This window comes from Geotrypetes seraphini, chromosome 4 (genome assembly GCF_902459505.1).
Source record: "Geotrypetes seraphini chromosome 4, aGeoSer1.1, whole genome shotgun sequence".
Taxonomy (NCBI): Eukaryota; Metazoa; Chordata; class Amphibia; order Gymnophiona; family Dermophiidae; genus Geotrypetes; species Geotrypetes seraphini.
The window spans coordinates 190,045,699-190,073,254 of NC_047087.1; the positions used below are offsets into that span (position 1 = coordinate 190,045,699).

Below are 27,556 nucleotides of genomic sequence, written 5' to 3' on the forward strand. Positions count from 1 at the left end.
GAGATTCCGGGTGTGCCACAAGAGATTCCGGAATTTAAAAAGTTCCTTCATAAGTATATGCTAGAATAAATGACATATACGTCGCGTATGCAAGAGTCTGTCAATGTTATGAGCTTCTGTGTGCGTATGGATACAACCGCCCAGACAAGCATCATTCTTTGACGTGACTTGAAAACTGGCAAGTAATTTTAGTTTTATTTTTCAAGCAGTAGTTATCCTAACTTGAGCAACAAAGCAATCAAGACTTTGTTATCGAATGGATCTTCTTATCTTTGCAAACTTACCCCCTCCTTTACTAACGCGTAGAGTGGGTTTTAGCGCCGGCAGCGGCGATAACTGCTCCGATGCGTTGGAATTCTATAAGCGTTGGAGCAGTTACCGCCGCTAAAACCTGCGCTACGTGTTAGTAAAGGAGGGGATTGGATTTTTAGCTCTGACAGAAATTAAATTGAAAAAAGAGAACGACTGCAGATGGTGGATGATGAAATACATGTTTGCTTGTCAACTATCTAGCCGCGTTTTGAGATAATTTGCACTCAAAAACAAGCACATCATCGCATTGATTAGCAATTCTATTTACTTTAGTTTCACTGTTATTACAATTACCCATACATAACTTAAAGAACTTTAAATAAATAGCTCTCAAATTTAATTTTTTGTTGGTTTTGCAGTTTTATAATATCAATTATAATGTGCCACGAAAAACATTTGCTCCGTTTGCCGGAGCTAAAAAAGTTTGAGAGACACTGCTCTATAGAATGTACTAGCACAAACCGGTGTAGGCAGGATTTTGTTGCTCTCATTCACACACCAACCACAGAGCTGGTGTAACTTTGACTGCCTAAGTATGGCAGTGATGTGCATAATCACAGTGTTGTAAGTGGAAGCTCTTGCTCCTCTGCATATACTTGCCCTGCATATACTTGCCCTTGCTCTGCATATACTTGCCCCTCAATATTTGTGGGGGTTGCGGGGTTAAAAAACCACAAATAACTTTTAGGGCTGGCTATGACCCACCCCTGCCTCCCTCTTGCATCCCAGACCTTACCTGGTGGTCTAGCGGCGATGCGGGGCAGGATCAATTTTCCTACACTCCTGCCCCGTGCAAAATGGCTGCTGCTCGAGACTACAACGGGAACTCAAGGCAGACATTTTGATGACGGCTCTGCACGGGGCAGGAGCTTAGGAAGATCAATCCTGCCCTGCGTTGCTGCTAGACCACTAGGTAAGGTCTGGGGAAGGTATGGGATGCAGCATTTCTTCCCCCCCCCCAAAAAAAAAAAATCGCAAATAACCGAATCCGTGGGAACTGAAACCGTGGATTTGGAGGGAGAAGTGTATTTCCTTTCAAATATGCACTATATAAGCTAAGCAAGTTTTTCAGAATAGTCTTTGGGCATCATGCTGACATATGCAAGGGGGTGCTGAAAAGTTCTCAACCCAACCAACTTCCTAAATCTGACGTTATTTTGCCTCTATAGCTGAAAAGAGTGTTGTTTTAGCTTATTTTGTTAGAGTCTGCAAATTGGCACATTGCAAAACTAAAATAACACTCTATTCAGCTACAATGGCAGAATAACTTCAGATTTAGGAAGTTGGTTGGACTGAGAACTTTTCAGCACCCCCTCATATATGTGTGTGTGGGAGAGTGTGGCGCAGTGGTTAAAACTACAGTCTCAGCACCCTGAGGTTGTGGGTTCAAACCCACGCTGCTCTTTGTGACCCAGGGCAAGTCATGTAGTCCCCCACTGCCCTAGGTATATTAGATAGATTGTGAACCCGCCTGAACAGACAGGGAAAAAACTCGCTTTACCCATGGCAGTGATCTTTTAAAATTGCCCTCTCAGTATGAAAAGCTGCCAGTGCTAATCTCTCTTTACTACTGTCCTCAGGAAAGCCCAGATCTACTACTGCACACGAAGCCCAGCGCTGCTCCCCCTGCTCTTCTTTTCAGCTGCCAGACTGGAGTTGGCAGGACCAACCTTGCCATGATTCTTGGCATTCTTGTGCTGTGCCACCCTACGGGATCTCTGAAGAAGCAGAGGTGAGTATTCCAGTGGGAGAGACCACTGGATTCCATGAAGCAAGACAAGAGTGCCGGTAAAACCTCCAAGGTAGGGAGAATGAGAGGGCACTCTGAAAAATTGAAAGGGGATAGATTCCGTAGAAACGTAAGGAATTTCTTCTTCACCCAGAGAGTGGTAGAAAACTGGAACGCTCTTCTGGAGTCTGTTATAGGGGAAAACACCCTCCAGGGATTCAAGACAAAGTTGGACAAGTTCCTGCTAAACTGGAACGTAGGCAGGTGAGGCTGGACTCATTTAGAGCACTAGTCTTTGACCTGGGGGCTGCCGCGTGAGCGGACTGCTGGGCACGATGGACCACTGATCTGACCCAGCAACGACAATTCTTATGTTCTTAGAATGTTCTCCATTTTCAGAGTCTATTGTGCAATGTTAATGAAATACTCGGAGCCTGGAGTATGATAGCATCTGTACCAGATGTGTTGACAGCTGTCTATAATAGTGGGGGAGTTGTTTGCATGAGCTTTGTAAGAGGGTTCAGTAAATAGCAAAGCAGTTGATTTGCAAAAACCAAGGCAAAACCTATGCCATTTGCAAAATATTTGACCCTGCTGATCACCTAGGTGGTTTTTCTGACTTACATCTATTTGTAATCCACATTTTTATGTCACTTTATGGGCTCATTTTACTATGGTGCGCTAACGGATTTAGCAAGCGCTAAATGCTAAGAAGCCAATAGGAATAAAATAGGCTTCATGGAAACTTAACACACGCTAATTCATTAGGGCACGCTAAATCTGTTAGCACACCTTAGTTAAAGGAGCCTTATGTTTTGGTTATATCTGAGTCATTTGCATACATTTTTATTGCTTTAGATATAAGTTTTAACTTTATATTTATGCTGAATTATTTATATATTTTATTATTTGTTGATTTATGTATTTTATTATTTGTTGGTTATTTATTGACTGCTAGATTTTTCATGAACTAACATATATTTATCTATTTTTCTACACAGTCTGAAACAGCCCTGAAACTACCCATTTTTGAGGTGAAATATGGCCATTTCAGGCACTGGTTTATAATTTAATCCAGTGTTTAACTAAATTTTACTTTGCATTATATCCGGTCTGCTACCCTTTGCAAAAGGACTGGCATTTTCTATGGCAGAGGCCTGTGAAATAGCAGAGATTTTGTTAAATGTTTCTGCTGAAAAACAAAACAAAACTGGTGTAGGGCACTGTAGGTTGATTCTTGTCTGCGTGTACAAAACCAGGACTGTGGGATTCATTTTCAAAAAAGAAAGACATCAAAAAGATGGCATAAACTGACATCTGGTGTAGTGAACCATAGAGAGGGGGACCCTGTCCCGCATCCCACCCTACCAACTACATTTATGGTGTAAAGTTGACCCCACCAAAAACCTACTGTACTGCCATTTAGGTGATACCGGTAATCATAAGGACTATTGGGGTGGTAGACAGATGGGAATAGTAGGTTTGGGGGGAGTTTTGGAGGACTTGCCATACATTAAAAGGGGGTTCTGGTGAGATGTACACCTGGTACCCTTTATGTGAAGTTTACAGCGGTACCTCCTGAGGTGCCTCGCTGTTCTGCTGGCATGTCTGTGTGGTCAGTGTAGTATAAATGGTGGCCCCAACTACGTCCAGATGATTTGGTTTTGTACGTTTTGAACTTGGATATTTTTCTTTTTGAAAATGGCCAAAAATGTTGGATGTCCTAACTGCAAAAACTTCTAGACCAGGGGTGTCCAACCTTTTGACTTCCCTGGGCCGCATTGGCCGAAAAAATTTTTCTGGGGCCGCACAAATGTGCAAACGCTGCAGCAAGAAAGAGGAGGGAGCCGGCAAGACGGTAAACACCCAGGGGCAGCAGAGGAAAACACTGCATTGCCCTCGACCGGGGCCGCACAAAATACTTCACGGGGCTGCATGCGGCCCTCGGGCCACAGGTTGGACACCCCTGTTCTAGACAGACAATTTTTGAAAAAAAATGATAGATGTCTAGTGGTTTCGAGAGTTGACATTGTCACCTCCTGATTTTTGGATGCATTTCTCAAGATTTCCAAATCAGACTTAGAAGCACTCTGGCCCAAATTCTGTAACCGGCGCCTAATGTTAGGCACCTATTTTGGAGGCGTCCAGCAAGATAGGCGCCTCTGTACCTCTCTGTTGTTACCTAAATGCCCTTATCCACTGTCTGTACCCCTTTTGTTATACCTACATTCTTAGATTTAACCTTATGCAGATTGTCTTGACCTTCTTTACTATACTTTTCACTCTGATTGTACTTTTCTCTGATTGCTCCATCTTTTGCCGATTGTACCATTTTCGCTGATTGTACCATTTTCCCTCATTGCTCCAATTTTCTCTGATTGTAGCATTTCTCCAATACCTAGTTTCTCTGATTGTACCAATGTAACATTTCACTGATTGTCCAGTCCTTCTTCATTGTAAACCGCCTCGAACTACTATGGCTTTGGCGGTATATAAGAAATAAATTATTATTATTATCTAAATAGAATAACAAGTTCAATTAGGCTTTTTAATCAGCAATCATTGAAACTTAGGCACTTATCAAGAAAGAGCGATTCTGTATCAAGGCGCCTCTAAAAATTTAGGCGGCCTTCAAGAAAATAGGCGCTATGCATGTTAGGCGTGGGCGTGGCTTCATGTTAGGCGCCTTATTACAGAATCGCTGCTCATAAGCGTGCCTAAGCGCTCACATGGCCGCCTAAGTTTTAGTTGTGCCTAGAGCCGGTCTATTAATTGGGCGCCTCAAAAATAGGTGCCGCTCAGCGTGATTCAGTAAACAGCACCTGATTTTACTTGAAACGCGCTGAACCCCTAACTTTTGGGGCGCTTCTTATAGAATTTGCCCCTCTGCGTATATCTAATCATCTTAAACATAACATTTTGGGTTTTTTCCTTTCTTGCTGTGTGGGCAGCAATAGATTCTGAAAGAAAAGGCCGCATGCTGAAAGATCAAATTGTTTTTGATTTCATTTGGAAGGGCTAATTTAAAAAACCTGCAAATGTTTGCTTATGTGCAGTCATATGTGGGTGGAGGGGGAAGCAAACTATCAAAGATTTAGTTAGAAACTCCATAGCTAACATTATAGGATTAACATTATAGCTTCATAAATGATGGCAGAAAAAGACCTGTACTGACAATCCAGTCTGCCCAACAAGATAAACTCATAGCATAAGGTATGATGCAAAGCTACATATTGATTTGTCCTTGCCATTTTCAGGACACATACCATTGAAGTCCCACTCCAGCACACCCAGATCTGTCCAGCCATGATCAGGGCACAGGCCATAAAAGTCTGCCCAGCACTGGCTTTGTTTCCCCAATTACTGGAGTTACCATCAAAGCATTGCCAGTTTGTTTGGTTCCATTCTCTTTCCAATTTCTGAATTCCATTACCGTTTTCATCTCCACCATCTTCCGCTGGAGGATATTTACTTCCTGAAATGATTCCTGTGTTGGCACCCCTGCAACCTCTATTTATGCCCTCTAGATTTACTACCTTCCCATCTCTTGAAAAGGTTTGTTTGTATATTAATATAATGGAGTGGTGTAGCCTAGTGGTTAGTGCAGTGACCTGAGAGCCAGGGGAATTGGGTTTGATTCCCACTGTATCTCCTTGTGACTCTGGGCAAGTTGCTTAACCCTCCATTGGTCCAAGTACAAAATAAGCACCTGTATATAATATGTAAACCACTTTGATTGTAACTACATCCCCTATCCCTTTAATACCTTTCAAATATTTGAATGTCTGTATCACATCACCCCTATTTCTTCTTTTCTCCAGGGTATACATATTCAGGTCATCAAGTCTCTTTTCGTATGTCTTGCGGCACAAAATCCATATAATTTTTGGTGCTTTTCTCTGAATGATTTCAAGTCTTTTTATATCCTTAATGAAATACGGTGGCATCAACACCTCCTTTCTTCTGGTTATACTGTACCTCTCCCAGAAAACAACGAACAGACTGCAGATAATGTACAAGATGCAGGCGTTGTTTATTAGTAAATGCAGTAACATATACAACCTTATAGCCAACCAAGGGACCCGATACGGTCCGTGTTTCGGATAACACGCCTTCCTCAGGGGTCCATGGTGGTTAAGGTATAAAGCAATCTGCATAAAAGATGACAAACACACGCCAATCACGATCAAATGGGGTCAAGCAAGTCTTGCACAATGGCAAAAAAACTGTGAAAATGGATGTTCTAAAAGATGATTTATTTGTCACTCTTCATAATAAAAACAAATACAGATACAAGTTAATAGTCCACACATATTTGTCCTACCGGACCCTACACGGTCCGTGTTTCAGCAAATGCGCCTTCCTCAGGGGTCCTAAAAATGATATGTATGATATGGTGAGAGTGTGACAATATGACATAAAGGTAAAGTGACTATGGTGCCAAACACGTACATGCTGTTTTTATGGCTAGAAATAAACAAAAACAAAAGGTGACAATGGTGCCAAGCATGTACATGCTATTTATGTGCCTGAAATTGGCCAGAAGAATGCTATAATGGTTTATTACAGTATCAGTAATTGAAAGGATGTAAAAATGCAAGAAGTTCCAAGGCCTCAAATGGAGGTACGACAGATAAACCCCTGAAAACCATAGTGCATAGTGTGCATACTATAGATTACTGAAAGCACTAGCATCCTTTTGGCTGTGGCCACTGCCTTGTCACATTGTTTCGCCATCTTGAAATCTTCAGATACCATCACTCCAGGGTCCCTCTCCTTAGCTGTGCTTATTATCAATCTCTTGCTTCCTATCTCTTACATCTCCATTGGATTTCTGCACTCCCCAAGTGCATTACTCTGCACTCAATTTTAATTGCTAGACCGTAGGACATTATTTTAATTTTTTGTGATCTTTTCTCATGGTTTCTACTCATTAGCCAATTTTGTGTCATCCACAAAAAGGCAAATTTCTCCTTCTAATCCTTCAGCAATGTCTTTTACAAATATATTAAACAGAATAAGCCCTAGGACCAACCCCTGAGGCACTCTACTACTGGGCTATAGCTCCATTATCTTTCATTCACCAGGGTTTCTCCTCCCTCATTTACTTCTCTTGGCCAACTCCAGACTCCATCCCTCCCTTCTACTTTGCTGCACCATATGCCTGGAACAAACTGCCTGACTCGGTACATCAAGCTCCGTCTCTGATAGTATTCAAATCCAGACAAGACCCACTTCTTTGATGATGCTTTCAATTCCAAACTCCAACCCACCTTCTAGCACCATTATCTGTCTTGTCATTCCCTCTGTAATTCCCCCACCTGAGTACTGAGTGTTTTGATGCACCTTCTTGTCCAGTTTGTCTGTCTTGACTAGATTGTAAACCAGTGGTCTCAAACCCAAACCCTTTGCAGGGCCACATTTTGGATTTGTAGGTACTTGGAGGGCCTCAGAAAAAAAATAGTTCATGTCTTATTAAAGAAATGACAATTTTGCATGAGGTATAGTTTACTATTCTTTAAGCCTGTTACATTAACGGGTGCTAGAATAAATGTCTGTCTCTTTGTCTCCTTAGCCGCTGTCTGTCTGTCTTTCTTTCTCTCTCTCTCTCTCCTTGGCCGCTATCTTTTTTTCTTTGTCTCTCTCTCTCTTTTTCCACTGTCTGTCTGTCTCTCTGGCCCCCTGTCTGTCAGTAATTCTTTCTGTCTGTCTCTCCCTGACCCCCTGTCTGTCTTTCTTTCTCATTCCTTGGCCGCTGTCTGTCTGTCTCTCTGGCCCCCTGTCTGTTTCTCATTCTTTCTGTCTGTGTCTCTCCCTGGCCCCTTGTCTGTCTTTCTTTCTATCTCTCTGTCTCTCTCCCTGGCCCACCCTGCCTATCTCTCTCTGCCCCCCCCCCCCCGAGAAAACCAAGATTACTGCCTGCCCCCAGCACACCCCTCCCCCAAAGCAGCCTCTTTTCCCTCTCCCCCTCCACTTCCCTGTGCAGCAGTAGCAGTTGGACGCCTCGCAGCACCTCGGACACCCTCCTGCCGTTGCTCTCGCCACCGCTCAAACCATCGCACACGCCGCACATCTAACACAGCCAGAGTCTCAAATCACACTGTCAGGGATCACGCTGTTGTAAGTGTGCATGCACACTTAGGGTTTTATTATAGGAGACTGTGTAACTCTAACCACTGCACCACAAATCTAGGTATTCAATACCAGTGCCCAAGGCATGGCACAGCATTGAATATCCAGGGAATGTTCACTGCCACCTGCTTAATTCTACTCCCCCTTATTATGAAAATTTACCCTTAAACTAATTAGTGAGGATATAGGACAGACATAGTCATAAAACAGTCCAAGGAGCCCACATTTGGTGTGTGGTATTTAATATTAAAAGTATTTTCCGCATCCAGATATTTCCTGAACGTTGTAGTTTTTCGAGGCATGCTCTAAAGAAGTCTAATAGAGTCCATCTGGAGAGCATCTCATTGCAATTCACAAATAATTACGGTTTCTCTTTCAAGGCATGTAGGGATAATTTTATTGTTTGTAATAAAAGTTTCTAAACAGCTGTCTAGTAATACTAAAATTTAAAAGAGCCTAAAAGGCAGAAAGAAATGCAGTGAGATTATAAAGACATCTTTAATAGCAAAGATAAATATGGAATCCGTTTAATCTCAGTTCTATCAGGATAGGCACAGTTGACAATTCCAGGCCTTCACTGAGTCAAAAATCTTCCAAAGTCCTGCCCAAGATAAATGGGAAAGCTCTGCCTTTTAAGTTGGGGCAGATGACTTTTTTTTTTAAGATGGTCATTTGGTTTATGCTTTTCTAATTTCTTCCATCTGACAAACTGTCACAAATGAAATTCATGTTAGAGAATAAAATTTCTGGACGGTTAAGTGGTGGCATACTTCACCTGTTTAATTTTCAAAAAGGGGGGAGGCAGGCAAGATTAACACACGCTCATGTAGCTTTACCTTTTCCCCTGGTTTTTGAAAATACTCATGAAGCTGCTCTAGGTGGGGCATTTGGCCTAACGCGCCTTACCGTCACTCCGTACTTGAGCGCGATGCCCTACAGCGTATCGCCGTCACCCACCTGGTGCTCCACGTAGCTCTCGGCCAGAGGCGCAGTCACGCTAGCCTACTGCCGTAGGAGCGCGTTTTGATGCGGGCCAGGCTCTGGGAGAGCTCACGCAGACCTCCATCACGAAAAACAGCACTACCGGCCAAAGTTTATTTTTAAAGTTTCAAGCCGCTGCGGCGGCTTCTCGCACTATCGCTGTCTGTGTCGGAAGCCTTCTCTGACGCAGGTGTGGCTGATGAGAGGAGCCAACTTTAAAATAAACTTCGGCCGGTAGTGCTGTTTTTCCTTGATGGAGATGTGCGCGAGCAGGGAGGCGAGCCCTTTTCAAGGGGGCGAGACAGGCTGCTGAGGAGCTTCGGAGGCTGTTAGCCCCGCAGAGACGGAGCGGCCGTGCCAGCGCCGCTCTCCCTCTCAGCTTGCGGCAGTGGTGGTAAGCCCGATGCGTGTAAGCGCGCATGCGCACTCTCATGTCCGCGACGGATCAGGGAACACGACTTTTGAGTGCGCATGCGCGGCCTAGCATTTTATTATATTAGATAAATCTTTCCTTTTGGCTAAGTCTTAATAATAATATTGTCATTTATAGCTAAAGAGACATATGATCAAGAAACTGTTTTATTTTACTTTTGTGATTATGATAAACATACTGAGGTCCTCAAAATAGTACCTGGCGAGACCACGAATTTGAGACCACTGTTGTAAACTCTTTTGAGCAGGAACTGTCTCTTCTATGTTTTGATATACAGCGCTGTATATGTCTAATAGCACTATAGAAATGTTTAGTAGTAGTAGAGTTTTAAATGATCCATTTGTATATGCAGAAATTTGCACTGTCACCGCCCTTTATAACACATGAGAACTGAATGGGCTGATGGCCTCTTCCACTTTCCTATCTCGCCACACTGAAACAGGTGATATAAGGAGCAGACCATTTGTTAAGGTTTTCTCTAGCTGTCCTCATAGATTACAATTAATTCAGAATACTGCTGCGAAGGGAAATGTAAATTTGACCATGTGACCCCTTTGCTTCAGAGTCTTCATTGGCTCCTGGTTTATTTTAGAATTCAATTTAAATGCGCTTGTATTTCTTTTAACTACAACAACAGAAAAAATGCTCCACTTAATAGCCAAGGATAAGTGGAACATTTTTACTGTTTCTGTTGTTGTAGTTATACATTATCCACTTCACAGACATTGATCTTGTATTTCTTTTAAAATTCTACATGGTATCTTTAATTCTCTTATTCCTTTATTTTGGAATGTTTACTGATTCTCCTTTGCAAGAGGTATCCAACAATTTAAACTCTCCCTTCCTTCTAAAAAAGGGATTAAAGGAGTCAAGATATTCAGTCAATCTTTGGTCTTTAAACTCTCTCAACTCTGAAATGATCTCCCCTTTTTTTTTTTTTAAGGAGTTCAGTTCATTTCAATTTTTCCGTAAATTTTTAAAAACTACTCTATTTGACAAACATTTTGAAAATTAATTCTTTTGAAATTTTGCTATTATTTTCTATTTATCATTTGTAAATCATTCCCTGTTTATTTAATTGCTGTAAACAGAGTCGAGCTTTCTCAGAATGATGACTCGGTATACAAAGTTAAGCTTTAGTTTAGTTTAGAATATAATGGTAGTTAGTAGTAGTAGAATATAAGATCCTCTAACCCAGGGGTAGGGAACCCCGGTCCTCGAGAGCCGTATTCCAGTCAGGTTTTCAGGATTTCCCCAATGAATATGCATGAGATCTATTTGCATGCACTGATTTCAATGCATATTCATTGGGGAAATCCTGAAAACCCGACTGGAATATGGCTCTCGAGGACCGGAGTTCCCTACCTCTGCTCTAACCAGTCATAGCACCATATAGGAATGGTGAATGTGACACCCGTCAACCTGTCCCTTCTAGGCTTGCGCTGTACAGACATGAGTAGGATACAGAACAAAGGAAAGAAAAACCATACTGTGCAGAAACAAAACCAGCCAGGATAGCAGAAACATCCAAGGAGCAGAAACAGAAAGAGTACAGGATCAATGTATTGATTGGGAATTTTTTGAGAAGAGAACACTGCAGTCTTGCTTGATGAGTCTTTTATACATTTTGCTGTTCCATCTTGCAAGCCTGAACATTGTACTTGTATGCTTGTTAGATGCAGCAGCAATTCATGAACCCTGTCCATGCAGAATTTAAGGACCTTTAACCCAGGCATTAACTGAAACGTTGCTGTGTAGGGTCATTGATTCTCAATTAAGGTTCAATTCAATCACTGAATTAGTCCTCAATGCTCTCTTTTCTACTCCTTGACCATTCCTACTACTCCTGCTTAGTACAGATACGATACCCTTGTGGGCCTGGTCATTGGAGAAAGTTCCGGGCCCTGTTGAATTTTTTTTTTTTTTTTGCATTTTGACACTGGAGTGCTGGGGAGGGTATAGGGTGGGATTGGGATGGGGAGATGGTTTTTGAATTGTCTTGTTGAGTTTTTTAGTCTCCATGCAGAAACCCCACGGGTGACTATCTTATCTTTAGTTTTGACCAAGTTTTGTACGTGCTCTGACTGTTGTATTTAATTTGTATGTGTCTTTGTTAAAATAAAATAAAAATTTGGAAAAAAAAAATATTTATAGACTAACTTATTCTAAAACGGTATTCAAAAAATACATACATAATATTAAAATGACAAACCAATAATGATAACAGTAAGAATGGCGAGTTCAGGTACTTCCAAATGACCTGAATCGGCCGCTGTCGGAGACACAATGTGAAAGATCCTGGTCCTAGTTCTGATGTTAATTAAATTTTCTTTACTGTGCTGGCTTGTAGACTCGCTTGCTATGTTTGAAAATTTGGCTTTTTAAATAGAGCTATGCATATATTGTGACTATGACAGTTTAAAAAATATATTTTGTTTGATTTTATGGTTGGGTTGTTTAGCTTTTTTTTTAGATTATAATATATTTTTTCTCTTTTAGGGCCCCTATTATCAATCCACAGTAGAAATTTTTACCGTGGGCCAGTGAGATACTCTGACACCCATTCAGTTCCTATCAGAGCATTTACTTCATTGTTTCACAGTAAAAAAAACTCTACCTCAGTTTGATAAAAGGGGACCTTAATTTTTAATGCCTTGCTGCGCTAAGTGGTATATAAAGTGAATAAATCAAATCAAGAATCCAATATTTATTTTCTGCTCTTTGTCTGTTTTCTTAGTGTTGCTCAACACACCAGTTCACCATCCAGAAGACAGTTTCGGGTTATTCAGAGCTTGACTGACATGATACCAAATGGGCAGCAGATACTGGAGGAGGTAAATAAATTTTTTTTGTGTGTGTGTGTGTGTAAGTGTGTGTGTGTAAGTGTGTGTGTGTGTGTGTGTGTGTGTAAGTGTGTGAGTGTAAGTGTGTGTGAGTGTAAGTGTAAGTGTAAAGTGATTGGTGATTTTGTGCTGATACATTTGGAGGCTTTTTAATGCAGTGTGCTTGTGCAGTCATTGATGTGACTGAATAAAAACTCTTCAGAGGAGAGCACTGAAGCCATGTTATACAGTTATACAGTGGAACCTTGGTTTACGAGCATAATTTGTTCCAGAAGCATGCTCGTAAACCAAATTGCTCATATATCAAAGCGAGTTGCCCCATAGGAAGTAAGGGAAACTCGCTTGATTCGTGTCTTCCCCCCCCCCCCCTCCGAGGCCACTGGTGCTGCTCCATCTTACCCCTCACCCTCGAGGCCACCGGTGCTGCTCCACCCCCCCCCCCCCCAAGAACCGGCATTGCCCCCCTGCCAGCAAATGCCCCTCCCTCCCCATTACGTTTGAGCCACATTTTGAGTATCAAACTGCCCAGAATATATAAGGACAATAGTATCCTTTTTTTCCACCTGGAACACATTAAAATTCATTAATAATTTAACATCTATTCCAATACAACAATCCACGTGTCAATCCATATGGTTGAACTCCAAGATTCAAATTGGCGAGTCTAAGATCCTCTGGAAACATTGGCTGCAGGCAGGCATATGTACTTTAGATGATGTGATTTCAAATGGGAAAATGCAAAATTTATTACAACTGCTACAGTCATTCGGCATTTTAAAGTCTCAAGCTTTTAAATGGTTGCAGGCCATTCAGAAAGGGTTCCCTGATTGGCAAAATTAAAAAAATCAGTATAGCTTACCGGGCCTGTTTCCAGACAGATTTCCGAGGGCATCAGGCCACCAAGTGGTATAAAATATTATCTGAATATTTGAATAAGAAGCCAAAAACTAATCTAAAAGACATTTGGAGCATTGAGATAAAGCAGGAGATTTCTGCTACTCAATGGCCACGGATTTGGACTTGGAGGATGAGATGTACAGCGTCAGCATCTATGAGATAAACCTTCTTTTAGTTACATAGAATTTTTTGGACCCTAGTTCGGTTGCAAAAGTTAGATAGTTCAAAGTCTAATAGATGCTGGCACTGTCATCTTGAAATAGGGACACTGGATCATCTGTTGTTCTATTGTCCTTTGATACTCAACTTTTGGGAAATCAATATGGGCACAAATTAATTTGATACTGGATTCTTCGATTCCATTGTCCTATGAGGTGGTAATCTGTGGGACATTGTTGTCAACTAAACCTCCATTAGAAAGGTATAAAAGCAGACTCTTTATCATTATGACTGGGATAGCCATGCATTTGGTTACCAAGAACTGGAAAAACTGGGATAGACTTAATTTTTCCTTTTGGTGGGAAACTTTGTTTATGTAATAAATATGAAAAAATGAATTCAGAAATATCGTGTCATAATAAACTATTTAACTTGGGTCCATTGACGAATTTTGTTAACTGATTAGTTTGATTATGCCTTTAATTTTTTTTTTTATTTGCACATCCAGGAAGGGTAGGAGGAAGGGAGGAAGGGGGGGAATATATTTTGCAATATTCATTGATCAAATACAAGTGCTGTTTAGGATATTAATTGTATGTATAATTTAAAGCACTTTTATCTTTGTTCTCAAATTAGGGTGGGAGGGAGGAAATATTTTGTAGTATTCTTTGATCGATTGTAAGTGCTTTCTGTGATGTTAATTGTATGTATAATTTAATGCACTGTTCTCAACTTGAAAATTATTATTTTTTTTATATGTATAAATTCTTTATTCATTTTCAAAACCACACTTGCGCACAAAGATGATGCATTTACATTAAATATTATCATTACAGCACAATATACTTAATAGAATAAAGACAAGACTTATTTTCCCCCACCCACTTTCCAATTATCCAGTACCTCATAAAAATACCTGTAAACAACCTATCTATATCTCTTAACCAATGTCAAAAAATTCTCCCCTCCCCCCTCCCCGGAAGTGCATGGTTTCCTCAGTTATATAAATAAATCAATCCTTAGTTAATGGTTCCCAAACTTCCATAAATTTTTTATAACTTCCCTTCTGAATGGCCATAAACTTTTCCATTTTTAAGACATAACATAGGGACTCCCACCAGAATGAATAATTTAATCTGCCCCAATTTTTCCAAATCTTTAAAATAAGCTGCATGGCAACCCCTGTCATTATAAACAAAAGTTTGTTATTTTTAGCTGAAATTTGCCTTTTTGCCCTTATAGATGTTCCAAATAAAATGGTATCATATGATAATGCCACTGGATTTTTTAATAAATTATTAACTTGATCCCAAATCGATCTCCAGAATTTTAGTATCAAGGGACAATAGTATAATAAATGATCTAACGTCCCAACTTCCAGATGACAATGCCAGCATCTATTAGACTTGGAACTATCTACTCTATGCAAACGAACTGGGGTCCAAAATGCTCTATGCCAGGGGTGTCCAACCTTTTGGCTTCCCTGGGTTGCATTGGCTGAAAAAAAATGTTTCTGGGGGCGCACAAACGCTGTAGCAAGACAGAGGAGGGAGCCGGCAAGACAGTAAACACCCAGGGGCAGCAGAGGAAAACACTGCATCGCCCTCGACTGGGGCCGCAAAAAATACTTCACTGGGCCGCAGGTTGGACACTCCTGCTCTATGCAATAAGAAAAACCATGTTTGTCTCAAAGATGCAGACATTGTACATCTCATCCTCCAAGACCAAATTCATGGACATTGAGATGCAGTAATTTGATGCTTTATCTCAATACTCCAAATGTCCCGCAGACCATTTTTTTGGTTTCTTATTCAGAAATCCAGATATTAATTTATACCACTGAGCGACCTGGTGACCCAGAAAGTCTACCTGAAAACATAAGACCGGCAAGCTATTTTGGACCTTCAAATTTTTCCATTCAGGGAACCCTTCCTGAATGTGTGAAGTTTAAATTTGGCTGCTTTTGCTTTAAGGTACTATTCGGACTAGCCCCCAAATATATAACCGACCTATTCTCCTTTTCAACCAATAGACATAAGAGAAGCTCAAACTTGAATTTTGCTTCCTCCCCGGTTAGAGGAAGTCAATTCAAAAGACATCACCAACATCTTCTCTCTTATCAAGCAGCATTATGGGTCAATGAACTGAAACAACTACTTACGCTTGCCAATACCTATGGGGAATTTAGGAGACACCTGAAAACATATCTGTTCTTAAAGTACATAGGAAACTGATTTGCACAATCTCTTCTACAATTACTGATCTCTAGAGCTGTTAATCAATAGATATTAACTATGTTAATTCTACTCAATCTGTAACATTTATAATCATTGTAAACCGCATAGAACTTCACAGTCCTGTGGTATATAAATTGTTGTTATTATTATTAATCTATGCTCCTTTTCTATAAAACAGTATATCTTGCAGTCAATTGTAAGATATTGAAATTAGTTCATCCCTTCAAACACCAGCCAGTATCATATATTCATTTATTCTTTTTTTTTATATTTTTAAAATATTTTTTCTAAGGTCTTCAGAAGTGCCAGTTATTAGCCAAGTTTTTTCAATGGCTAAAAACATTTGTATGGCATCGGCTTCCTCATTAGACATGTTAATTTTAATTAATCAATTCTCCAAAAGTGCTCAGTGTGCTATATTATATCAATTTCTTTAAATAGCTGCAATAAAAAGCTAAAACTTATCTTTTGTTTGTTGTTTTTATCGAGAAGGGCCCTATCATTTTGACGTTTCACCCCGAAGGCTGTTTCAAGAAAAGTCCCCTAGAACACAAAATTATCTGTTCAATATACTATGAACCACGCTATAAAAAGCATGCCTAATTTCTATAGGGCACAACTCCTAACAGGGCATGGCCAAGGAAAGGGGCTCAAGGAATTACATTGGCTTCCAGTGTATCTCAGAATTCAATTTATGTGCATTTGTATTGCATTTAAGATCCTATTTAGCATTTTTGCCACTTTGATTCCTTTAGACTGGAATGTTCGTAGATCTCATCTTGCCAGAAGTTCTCAAAAATTAAAACTTGCATTTCCCTCTCTCAATGGTAAAAAACAGAACCTTTAAGAGATTTAGTTATTCTTTTGCTTTTAAATTAACCGAATTCTGGAATGCTGTACCGCTTACATTAAGAAGTTTAGGTTATTTTGCTTTATTCTGGAAAGTTCTGAAAACTTTTTTGTTTGCTAAACATTTTGGAAATTAACTATTTCAGTGTACTTTTTCTTGTCAAATTTATGTTTTATGTTTTACATTATTGTAAACCGAGTTGAGCTGCTCTTGGTTGATGACTCGGTCTATAAAACTAAGTTTTAGTTTAGTTTAGATTATCAGCATTTAGATGCAATTTTATAGAATATTCCCATTTATGCGCCTAAATTCTGGTAGGTGTGAGCTGTTACACCAGTCTAGTCCAGAGCTCCCCACTCAACCATCTCAGAAAATGATGAGATTTTTTTCAGGGGATATCCAAAGTTTTGGGGCATGAGCTCAACTAGTTCCAGAATTAGGGACCCCTTTATTTGGGCCACTATTATGTATCCGTGGAAAATGTTTACTGGGGACCCTCCTTGAAATTGGACCAGTTGACATGGAATTACCCCATTATAGAACTCGTGATTAGCACTTTGTATCCTGGCGCCTGCCTTTAGGCATCCATTGCTGAATCTAACCCACTGAATGCATGGAAGAAGCATGTGTGAAACATGTTTTGTGTTTGGTATGATTTTGCAGTTGGTAGTGTGGACACGGCTCATCCATGCTAATCGAGACAGTACTGCTGTTAATGCTGATGTGAGTTTTATGGTTGGTGATGCTAGTCTAAGATGTTTTGCTTGCTTTGACACTGCTATGGTGCTTGATGTTAATTGGGGACACAGATTGTGGTATAACTGCTGCTCCTTCTCACGGGGGTGCTGAAGGTTCTGTTGGAGCTCATAAAGACGAGAATGAGACAAAAGCTGATTTATCTCCCTTTGACTAATGTTTGCCAGGTGGATAATGCCATTGCACTCTGTTCAGAAATGCATGACATCAAGGAAGCGATCTATGAATACAAAAAGAAACTGGAAGGTATTGGAGAAGATTACCAGATTCAGGTATCTTTGTTTCTTACAATTCTTAATATAATGCTGTTTCTATCAACTAGATCAGGGCTTCTTAGCCTGGTTCTTGGGGCACCCTGAGCCAGTCAGGTTTTCAGGATATCCACAATGCATATGCATGAGAGAGATTTGCATGAACTACCTCTTTGTAATGTAAATTTATCTCATGCATATGCATTGTGGATATCCTGGCAATAGAGAATAACGGGGGACAAATTTTTCCCCATCCCCGGGGGAACTCATTTCCTGTCCCGTCCTGCTCTTTTCCTGTCCCTGCCCTCGTGGCTTATGCAGTTAAGGCAGAGCTTACAGGAATGGGGCAGGGATAGTGACAAAACCTGCGGGAACAGGACAGGGAAATTGAGTTCCTGCGAGGAAGGGGGAAAATTTTTCCCTGTGTAATTCTCCACCTGAAAATCTGTCTGACTGTGCCCTGAGGACTGCATTGAGAACCCCCTGAACTAGGTAAGAGAACCTGGGTCTTACTAGCCTAGCAAGAGAGAAAGAGGTACAGTCAGAATGCATAGTAAAAGCAGGGGTTTTAAATGGAGAATGTGGCTAAAGGAGAGGAGTAGAGTATGTACTATAGGATCATATCTCAGATTGGTTTCTGCAATGCAATTCAGTAAAATATAGTTTCTTCTTAATAAATACAAACAATAACTCGAAAGAGAATGGAAAAATAATCAATTGCCAAACCACAGTTCAGTGTAGAAGAAAGCAGTTAATGCCTCAAATACCACAGAAATAGAAAACAAAACCTTCGATACCAAGAAACTCTTCCACATTATGTGTACCTGATCAGCACCTCCAACACCAGGCTTATCAAAAAACTGCAACCCACCAGGTGCCCAAGAACTAGCCCAGTGTCCCACAAACTTTCTCGAGCCGCAGCACACTAAAGGTAGTGGCTGTAGTTTGAGGCAATTTCGATTAAAGGTACCGCCTTACAACTAATAAGTAATATCAAAATCTTAGGGGTGGTCTTTGATGAAAAACTGACCTACCATAATCATATTAGTAATATTGTTAAATCTTCCTTTTACAGACTTCGCCAAATTCGTTCACTATCCAAATTTCTATGCCCAAAGTCTCTTAATATACTAATTCATTCCCTGGTTATTTTGAAAATTGATTATTGTAATGCTTTACTTATGGGAATAGCTCAAAAAGAAATTAGATCATTCAAAATACCTCAATTAAACTCATAATGAAAGCAAGGAAATTTGATCCCGTCACTCCTCTTCTTAAGAAAGCACACTGGCTTCCAGTAGCGCATCAAATTCAATATAAACTAAATCTACTTACTTTCAAATCCCTGTTATATAAAACCCCAGCTTTCATCTACAAGTTATTGATCCCTTATACCCCAATCAGATCACTGAGATCTATTGACCAACATCTATTAGTTACACCCTCACTTAAAGTTATTAATACACAGCGGCACTTTATCTTCTCTGTTACAGCTCCTCAAACTTGGAACTCCCTCTCTATTTATCTCAGAGAAGAAAAGAACTTAGATAAATTTAAAAGTAAACTTAAGAGCTTTCTTTTCAAAGACGCTTATGATATTTAGGAGTCCCAGCCTATTTTTGCTTATTTTCATAAGGCTACTTCTTTTATTTCCCTCCTATTGTTTTTTACCATAATCGTCCTTCTTTCTATCATTATTATTGTATTTCATTACCCTGCCTTTCCCTTTGTTTTCCTTTTCTGTTTATTCTGTTAGTCGTTAATTTAATATGTTTTGTTCAGTGTCCATCTGTCTTTTATAACCCCTGTATTATCTGTAAATTGAATGATTTGTTCATCGCTTAGATATTTGAGTAAGCGATTAATCAAATACTTAATAAACTTGAAACTTGAATGGTGCGGATATCGCTGTGATGACATCGCACGCATGCATGACATCATCATGTCGATGTCCGCGTGTGTGAAGGCCCTCCAGGAGGGCCATGAGACGCCAGTGGGAGGTGCCAGAAGGGAAGAGGGCCAGAGAGAAGGATATGTGCTGGCACCCACAGATTGCCTACAGGACATGTCTCTCGCCACAAGAGGCACGTCCTGTAGGCAGTCAGCTGGCGCCGGCGCCTCTCCTCCCTAGTGTACCGCGGCACACCTGAAATCTCAGGAGGCACACAGTTTGAGATATACTGAATTAGCCAATTAAATACTGCGCTGCCGACTGAGTCTGGAATGAATTCAATTCTTTACCCATATCAGATGTTACCCCATTTCTGAAAAATTATCTGCATTATCCTAAATACCTTCCCTAGGAAACTTCTAGAAAGTGCACCCGATGCTTTCACGCAGTGGCTAACAACACTCCTCAGTGTCGCACTACGCAACGGTCACACCAAATGAAATGCATAACCTTAACTCCAATATCCAAAACACAAGGTGCAGACTTTTCCATACCACCAACTACAGACCAATTGCAAGACTTCCTCTACTAACAAAACTGCTCGAAATCCTAATATGGAAACTACTTAATATATACAGTAAAACCTTGGATTGCAAGTAACTTGGTTTGCAAGTGTTTTGCAAGATAAGCAAAACGCTTTATTAAATTTTAACTTGATATACAAGCAATGTCTTGCAATACAAGTACATACAGTATACACACATCACAACTGAGCCGATGGTTCTTCTCGCTCTCTCTCTCTCTGACGCTGCAAGAGTGTAGCAACTGTTCTAAACAAGCAAAGTCTTGCAAAACGAGTACATACAGTATACATGTGTCACATCATCACAAATGAGCCAATGGTTCTTCTCTCTCCAATACTGTGGGAGTGTAGTAACTGTTCTAAACGAGTGAGATCTTGCAAACAAGTATGTATAGTATTTTGTTTTGGGGTTGTGGAACGAATCGTCTGAGTTTCCATTATTTCCTATGGGGAAATTCGCTTTGATATACGAGTGCTTTGGATTACAAGCATGCTTCTGGAACGAATTATGCTTGCAAACCAAGGTTTTACTGTATATTGAAAAACACTCCTGCCTTCATGTAATACAATATGGATTCAGAACTCAGCACAATACTGAATGACTACTTTTTACATTAGCAACCGACATTAAACAAATTTGATGCAAAGTTCTTCCGGAATTAATCCAGCTACCTCTCCTCCCTTGTAACCAAAAAAAAACAACAAGCAATACTGTTGTAACTTCACTGGAAATGTCCAGTTAGCTCTTTTGTAATCAGCCTTGAACTGCAAGGTATAGGCGGAATAGAAGTCCCTAATGTAATGTAAGGACAAGAAGTAATCCTACTCCAATTCGACATCTCAGCAGCCTTCAACTCCATAGATCACCTGACTAGTTAAGGGCCAAGGTTGGACACCTTTACTGTAGCATGCAAAGGCTTGTGCATGCTCTATCATCAGCATAATAAAGGTCTGGAAGTTGGCAGAGGATATGGTTAAGGTTAATAAAAGGCAGCTCTATTAATAGTTTCATAGTTTATTTAAAATTTGATTACTCACCTATCCTGATTTCTAGGCGAAAATACAATGATAAAAAATTGGGAATACAAAAATTAGGACAGACATATACAAACTGACTACAAAGACAAAACCAAAAAAGATAGTTAACAGAAGGGAAGGGGGAGGAACTACAATATAGTCGAGGAAAGATGACATTGATGGAAAGAACAATGGGAATAAGGAAACGTATATTATACTGTTGTATCTCTTTAGCTTATAACTGGGAGTGATCAATGCAGAATGTATCTTTATATTAAGATCTACTGGATCCTTTCAGGTGATCCAAAATGGCCACTGTTACAGACACACTAGTCTGACTCAGCGTGGCATTTAAGTTCTGCCATTCTTAAGTAAATTCTTTGGTCGTCTGCATTTGAGCCATCTTTCAATATTTATAGTATATATAAAGAGAATCTCACTCTTTACCCCAAAACAGTTCACTCCAACTTAGATAGTATAGTAGCGCTAGATAATATATCAATATTTTATAAATTATTTCTTAGTCCAGTTTCTTTACAACAGTACATCTTAGGAATTCAGATATCCACCCTTATCGATAGATACAGGTGGTGGGATTCTTCATGATTCCAAGTACTATTTCCCAATTATTTTATATAAATATAATAAATAATAGACTTAGCTTATTCAAAGTCCATTCCCCTTCCTGATGCGTTTCGCCAAACTTTCTCAAGGTCTCAAGGTCGGGGGAACTGGACATTGCAGCATAGCTTCTCCTGGTTATACTAGGAGAAGCTATGCTGTAATGTCCAGTTCCCCTGACCTTGAGAATCCCACCACCTGTATCTATCGATAAGGGTGGATATCTGAATTCCTAAGATGTACTGTTGTAAAGAAACTGGACTAAGAAAGAATTTATAAAACATTGATATATTATCTAGCGCTACTATACTATCTAAGTTGGAGTGAATTCTTAAGTAAAGGCAGGTGTGTCCCAAGCCAAAATTGTGCCAATTCAACACACCCCTTAGGACCCCCCCCCCTACCCACTGCACCATGGCCACTGCAGAGGAGATAATGTATGGGGAACAATATTAGTGTCCCCGTATGACTATCACCCTGCACCATTCACCCAGCCCTTGAGATGGCCCTGAGTAAATGCAGTAGTATTGCAGTAATTCCTTGTTGATCAGGGTTCTGGGCTTCTTCATGGGATGGAGACTTTTTAGAAGGAAGAAAAATGTAAACAGGATAGGTCTGCTGTAAACACTGTCGAGAGGTAGCTCACATCACCCATCTCACTTGTTCGCAAGGAGTATATCAGAGTGATGGGTCCCTGGGAACGGCAGGCCAGCCTGTGCGTGGAACATTTTTCTTGCAGAGTGTTTGTCCTTGTGGAAGTGGAAGGAATGCTGTGTGCTTTCCAGGAGCACAGGTTTCTATCCAGCAACACTTCTGTTGATACAGCTGTTAGAGATGTGTTTGTTCTTATGCACTGAATGTACAATGACTGTGTGACACCCGCAGTTCATTATTGCCACCTTGCCAAGTGAGGTCTGAAAAGGCCAATGAGGATGTGAAACAGGATTATGTGGAAGAATCTTCCTAAGTTGCACAGTGTAAAGCCAGCACTCGTCATTATTGCTCTGTCTCCTTCCAGCAAGGCTCATTTAGAATGCCCATTTGACATACTCTTAGAAAGTTGCAGACCTTATGTGATCTTCCTCATTGTACCTTTTTTTTCGTTACTTCTAAGCACCTCTGTGCTGGGACCTTGCTTCTTTGGGTTCTGCTATTGATTTTGCACCTACAAAGTGGCAATTCCCTGCACCCATCACTCTCTATGTGAAGTACTGTTTCTTTTTCTTTTATGTTGCTCCCAAATCTACCCATTTACAGTCATTTTTCATGGTCCCTTGTTCTAGATATTCCTTTCTACCAAGACAGGCTGTCTATTATATTCTTCCTCCATTACCTCTCTTTTAGGGTATATGATTTTTTGGCATTCTTAGGTTTCACCACCTCATACTTTTCCAGGGGAGAGGGTTAATCTTGTAAGCCATCATGCCACACTTGTGTGTGCATTCATGGGGCCTGTATTAGCATCAGTTCTTACTGGCATTTATACATAAGCATGCTGTCTAAGACGCTTATAGCACCTTTGTGAAGCGACCAAGAATCGATCCACCCTTGTACTTGTGGTTTCCCATAATTTGAAAAATCTGTCCTTGTCTACTTTTTCTATGCCCTTCAGGTTCTTGAAGGTTTCTATCATGTCTCCTCTAAGTCTCCGCTTCTCCAAGGAGAACAGCCCTAGCTTTTTCAGTCTGTCAGTATATGAGAGGTTCTCCATACCCTTTATCAGCTTAGTTGCTCTTCTCTGGACTCCCTCAAGCACTGCCATGTCCTTCCTCAGGTACGGCGACCAGTACTGGACACAGTACTCCAGATGCGGGCGCACCATTGCACGATACAGTGGCAGGATGACTTCCTTTGTCCTAGTCATGACACCCTTCTTAATGATACCCAACATTTTGTTTGCTTTCCTTGAGGCTGTGGCGCACTGTGCCGACGCCTTCAGTGTTGTGTCTACCATCACTCCCAGGTCTCTTTCAAGGTTACTTACCCTAGCAGTGATCCCCCCATTTTGTAAGCGAACATTGGTTTTTTTTTCCCTACATGCATGACCTTGCATTTCCCTATGTTGAAGCTCATTTGCCACTTTTTGGCCCACTCTTCCAGTGTCGTCAGATCCTTTTGTAGGTCTTCGCAGTCTTCCGTGGTTTTAACCCTGCTGTATAATTTGGTGTCATCCACAACTTTAATGACCTCACATTTTGTTCCCGCCTACAGGTCGTTAATAAATATATTGAACAGGAGCGGTCCCAGCACCGACCCCTGCGGAACTCCACTCGTGACCCATTGCCAGTCTGAGTAATGGCCCTTTACTCCAACCCTCTGTCTCCTGTCTGCCAGCCAGTTTTTGATCCATCAGTGGACCTCCCTTGCACCCCGTGGTTCCATAGCTTCTTAAGCAGTCTTTCGTGTGGTACCTTGTCAAAGGCTTTTTGGAAGACAAGGTAGATGATGTCTATGGATTCCCCTTTATCCACCTGGCTGTTTACCCCCTCAAAGAAGTGCAATAAGTTTGTGAGGCATGACCTACCCTTGCAGAAGCCATGCTGACTCGACTTTAAGGGACAGTAAGGGAATTTTTCAAGTACCTTTCTTATTTCTAATCTTAATGTATATTTTCTGTAAACCGCTTAGAACCTAACGGATGTAGCGGTATATAAGAAATAAATTACTTTAGCTGTCCATTGTTTTCGATGTATTCACAGATGCTGTCCTTAATCAGCGCTTCCATCATCTTTCCCGGGACCGAGGTCAAGCTCACCTGCCTGTTGTTTCCTGAGTCACCCCTTGAACCCTTCTTGAAGATGGGCGTGACATTTGCTATTTTCCAGTCCTTCGGGATCTCTCCAGTTTTTAAGGATAGGTTGCATATTTGTCGAAGTGGCTCTGCTATTTCGTTCCTTAGTTCCTTGAGTACCCTTGGGTGAATGCCGTCCGGTCCTGGCGATTTGTCGCTCTTTAGCCTGTCTATCTGCCTGAGGACATCCTCTTGGCTTACCTCTAGTTGGACCAGCTTATCATCCTGATCTCCATTTACGATCTCTTCAGGTTCCGGAATGTTGGTTGTGTCCTCCCTCGTGAAGACTGACGTGAAGAACTCATTCTCTTTTTCCTCTTTTACCAGTCCCTTTCTGTCTCCTTCATCCAAGGGTCCCACTTCCTACCTTGCTGGTTGCTTCCCCTTAATGTACCTGAAGAATGATTTGAAGTTTGTTGCTTCCCCCGCCAGTCTCTCTTCATACTCTCTTTTTGCTTTCCTAACCACTCGGTGACACTCTCTTTGGTGTTTTTTGTGCTCCTTTTGGTTGTCCTTTGTTTGGTCCTTTTTCCATTTTTTGAATGATGCTTTCTTGTCACTTATCGCCTTTTTCACTGCATTTGTTATCCACACTGGGTTTTTTTGTTCTATATTTTTTGCACCCTTTCCTGAACTTGGGGACACACAGGTTCTGTGCTTTGTGCACCGTGCCCTTGAGTAGGGTCCAGGCTTTTTTTGCGGACTCCATCTTCCTTGTGTTGCTGTTGAGTTTCTTTCCCACCATTTTCCTCATGGCATCATAATTCCCTTTTTTGAAGTTGAGTGCTGTCGTTGTGGTTCTTTACACCTTTGATGATCCAGTTTCTAACCTGCACTGGATCGTGTTATGATCGCTGTTTCCTAGTGGGGCTAGTACCGCCACCTCCTTTGCGGGTCCCCCTAGTCCGTTGAAGATTAGGTCAAGAGTGGCATCTACCTGTGTTGGACCAAAAACAACAAAAAAACTATAACAAAACTCAATAAAGTAACATACACCTCACGCAAACACATTGAACCCTCCATATTCTGGTCTAAAATAGATGAAACTATTCTAGAAAAAACCCCCGAGGACTTCATCTTACATTGGGAAAGACTATGCTTCAACACCCTTGATGATTTAGCCCCACTGCAAACCAAATCCAGACCCAGCAGGAGATCAGATAAATGGTTCGACTCCGAACTGCTACAACCTAAGCGAAATCATCATCACCCCGATCCTCAAAGATCCCAAAGGACTGATAGACCAAACAGCCAACTACAGACCCATTGCCTCTATTCCACTCTACGTCAAAATAATAGAAGGACTAGTTGCCAAATTCCTCTCCAATTAACTAGAAAACCATAACATACTCCATCCCACAGAATCCGGGTTCAGAAACAACTTCAGCACGGAAACACTACTAGGATCTCTCTTGGACACAGCCAGACAACATCTCAGCACAGGAAAAAAAATGATGCTCATACAACTAGACCTTGCCGCTGCATTCGACTTGGTGGACCATAACATTCTACTACAAATCCTGGATAAAATAGGTATCACAGATAAAGTATACACATGGTTTGAAGGATTCCTTAAATCAAGAACCTATAGAGTAAAATCAGACAAACAAAAATCTGAACCTTGATCAAACCCCTGCGGAGTTCCCCAAGGATCTCCTCTATCCCCGACTCTCTTCAATCTCTATACAGCCTCCCTCAGCTCTCACCTGGACAAACAAGGCATAACCTCCTACAGCTATGCCGATGACATTACCATTCTCATAGCCTTCGATCAACCTGAACTCTCCATGATGAACACAATATACCAAACACTAAAATCAATAGCAACCTGGATGAAAGATCACAAACTGAAACTGAACCCAGATAAAACGAAATTCATCCTCCTAGAAAACAACAAAATACCAACCATAACCAACATTGAAATCAACGCAATCAACTACCCCATACAAACCACCCTAAAACTGCTAGGAATAACTATCGACAGATGCTGCACCATGCAACCGCAAATCAATAAAACAATACAAAAGTCATTCTTAGTCATGAGAAACTTAAGACAAGTTTGGAAATTCTTCGAGAAAACTCAATTCCAGGTCATAGTTTAGTCCTTAATACTAGGCCTACTTGACTACTGTAATATCCTCTACCTCCCATGCCCTACAATTATAACAAAACAACTACAAACTATCCAAAACATAGCACTAAGACTCATCTACTCATTAAAGAAACATGATCACATTACAGAAGCATATATCCAATCGCAATGGCTTCCGATCCCAGCAAGAATACAATTTAAATTCTACTGCCTACTATTTAAGACTTTATACGGAGACAGTCCAAACTACCTCTATAACCGCCTCATCCTCAACACCGCAACCAGACATAGGAAAACTCACACCCCATTCTCATACCCCCCAATTAAGGAGGTCAAACGGAAAAAACTATATGATGGCCTCCTGGCCACTCAAGCAGCCAAACTAGACAATCAAATCGTCAATCTACTGACGGCATCCCTCGACTACAAGACTTTTAGAAAAGAAATAAAGACCATACTCTTCAAGAAACTCTGAAAAAAGAAATAATACCGCAAGTCTCAAACTCCACCTCTCACTAAAGCCAACTACCCCAAACAAATAACCTTACCCATTTCTTACTCTTTTTGAAAATGACCAAATTTTTTTTTTTTTTGTAAGTTCTTGTTGTAATAAATCTTGGATAATTCTTTTGTAATCTGCCTTGAACTGCAAGGTAATGGCGGAATAGAAATCCCTAATGTAATGTAATATAATGTAGTTAGTTCTACTTTAGAGCAGATACGACTTTGTTTAGGGGCTATTGGGGAGATGATTTTATAGAGAGAAAAAGGTGCATAACTTGCCTTTATACAATAGGCATTATAGGGGAAATTCTATAAACAACGCCTTAAGTTATGCACCCTGCTTTAACAAAAAAGATTAAAAAAAATATATGCCATATAATTATCTTACTTCCTAATATTTAACGAGAGAGTATTCTACCATTTAGTTGCTTGATAAGAAAATAAACTATTAAAAATCATTTAATATCTGACATTTTT

At 40.6% G+C, this 27,556-nt stretch overlaps 1 protein-coding gene across 3 annotated transcripts in view; it reads left to right on the plus strand.

The window, feature by feature from the left end:
* PALD1 (phosphatase domain containing paladin 1) overlaps window positions 1–27,556 on the plus strand; it is a 521,435-nt gene that overhangs the window by 306,717 nt on the left and 187,162 nt on the right. For all 3 annotated transcript variants that reach the window (XM_033940451.1, XM_033940452.1, XM_033940450.1), the window contains exons 8-10: window positions 1,893–2,044; window positions 12,325–12,421; window positions 17,497–17,601. In XM_033940451.1, the coding sequence (XP_033796342.1) occupies window positions 1,893–2,044; window positions 12,325–12,421; window positions 17,497–17,601 (354 nt within the window). The remainder of the gene's footprint in view (window positions 1–1,892; window positions 2,045–12,324; window positions 12,422–17,496; window positions 17,602–27,556) is intronic.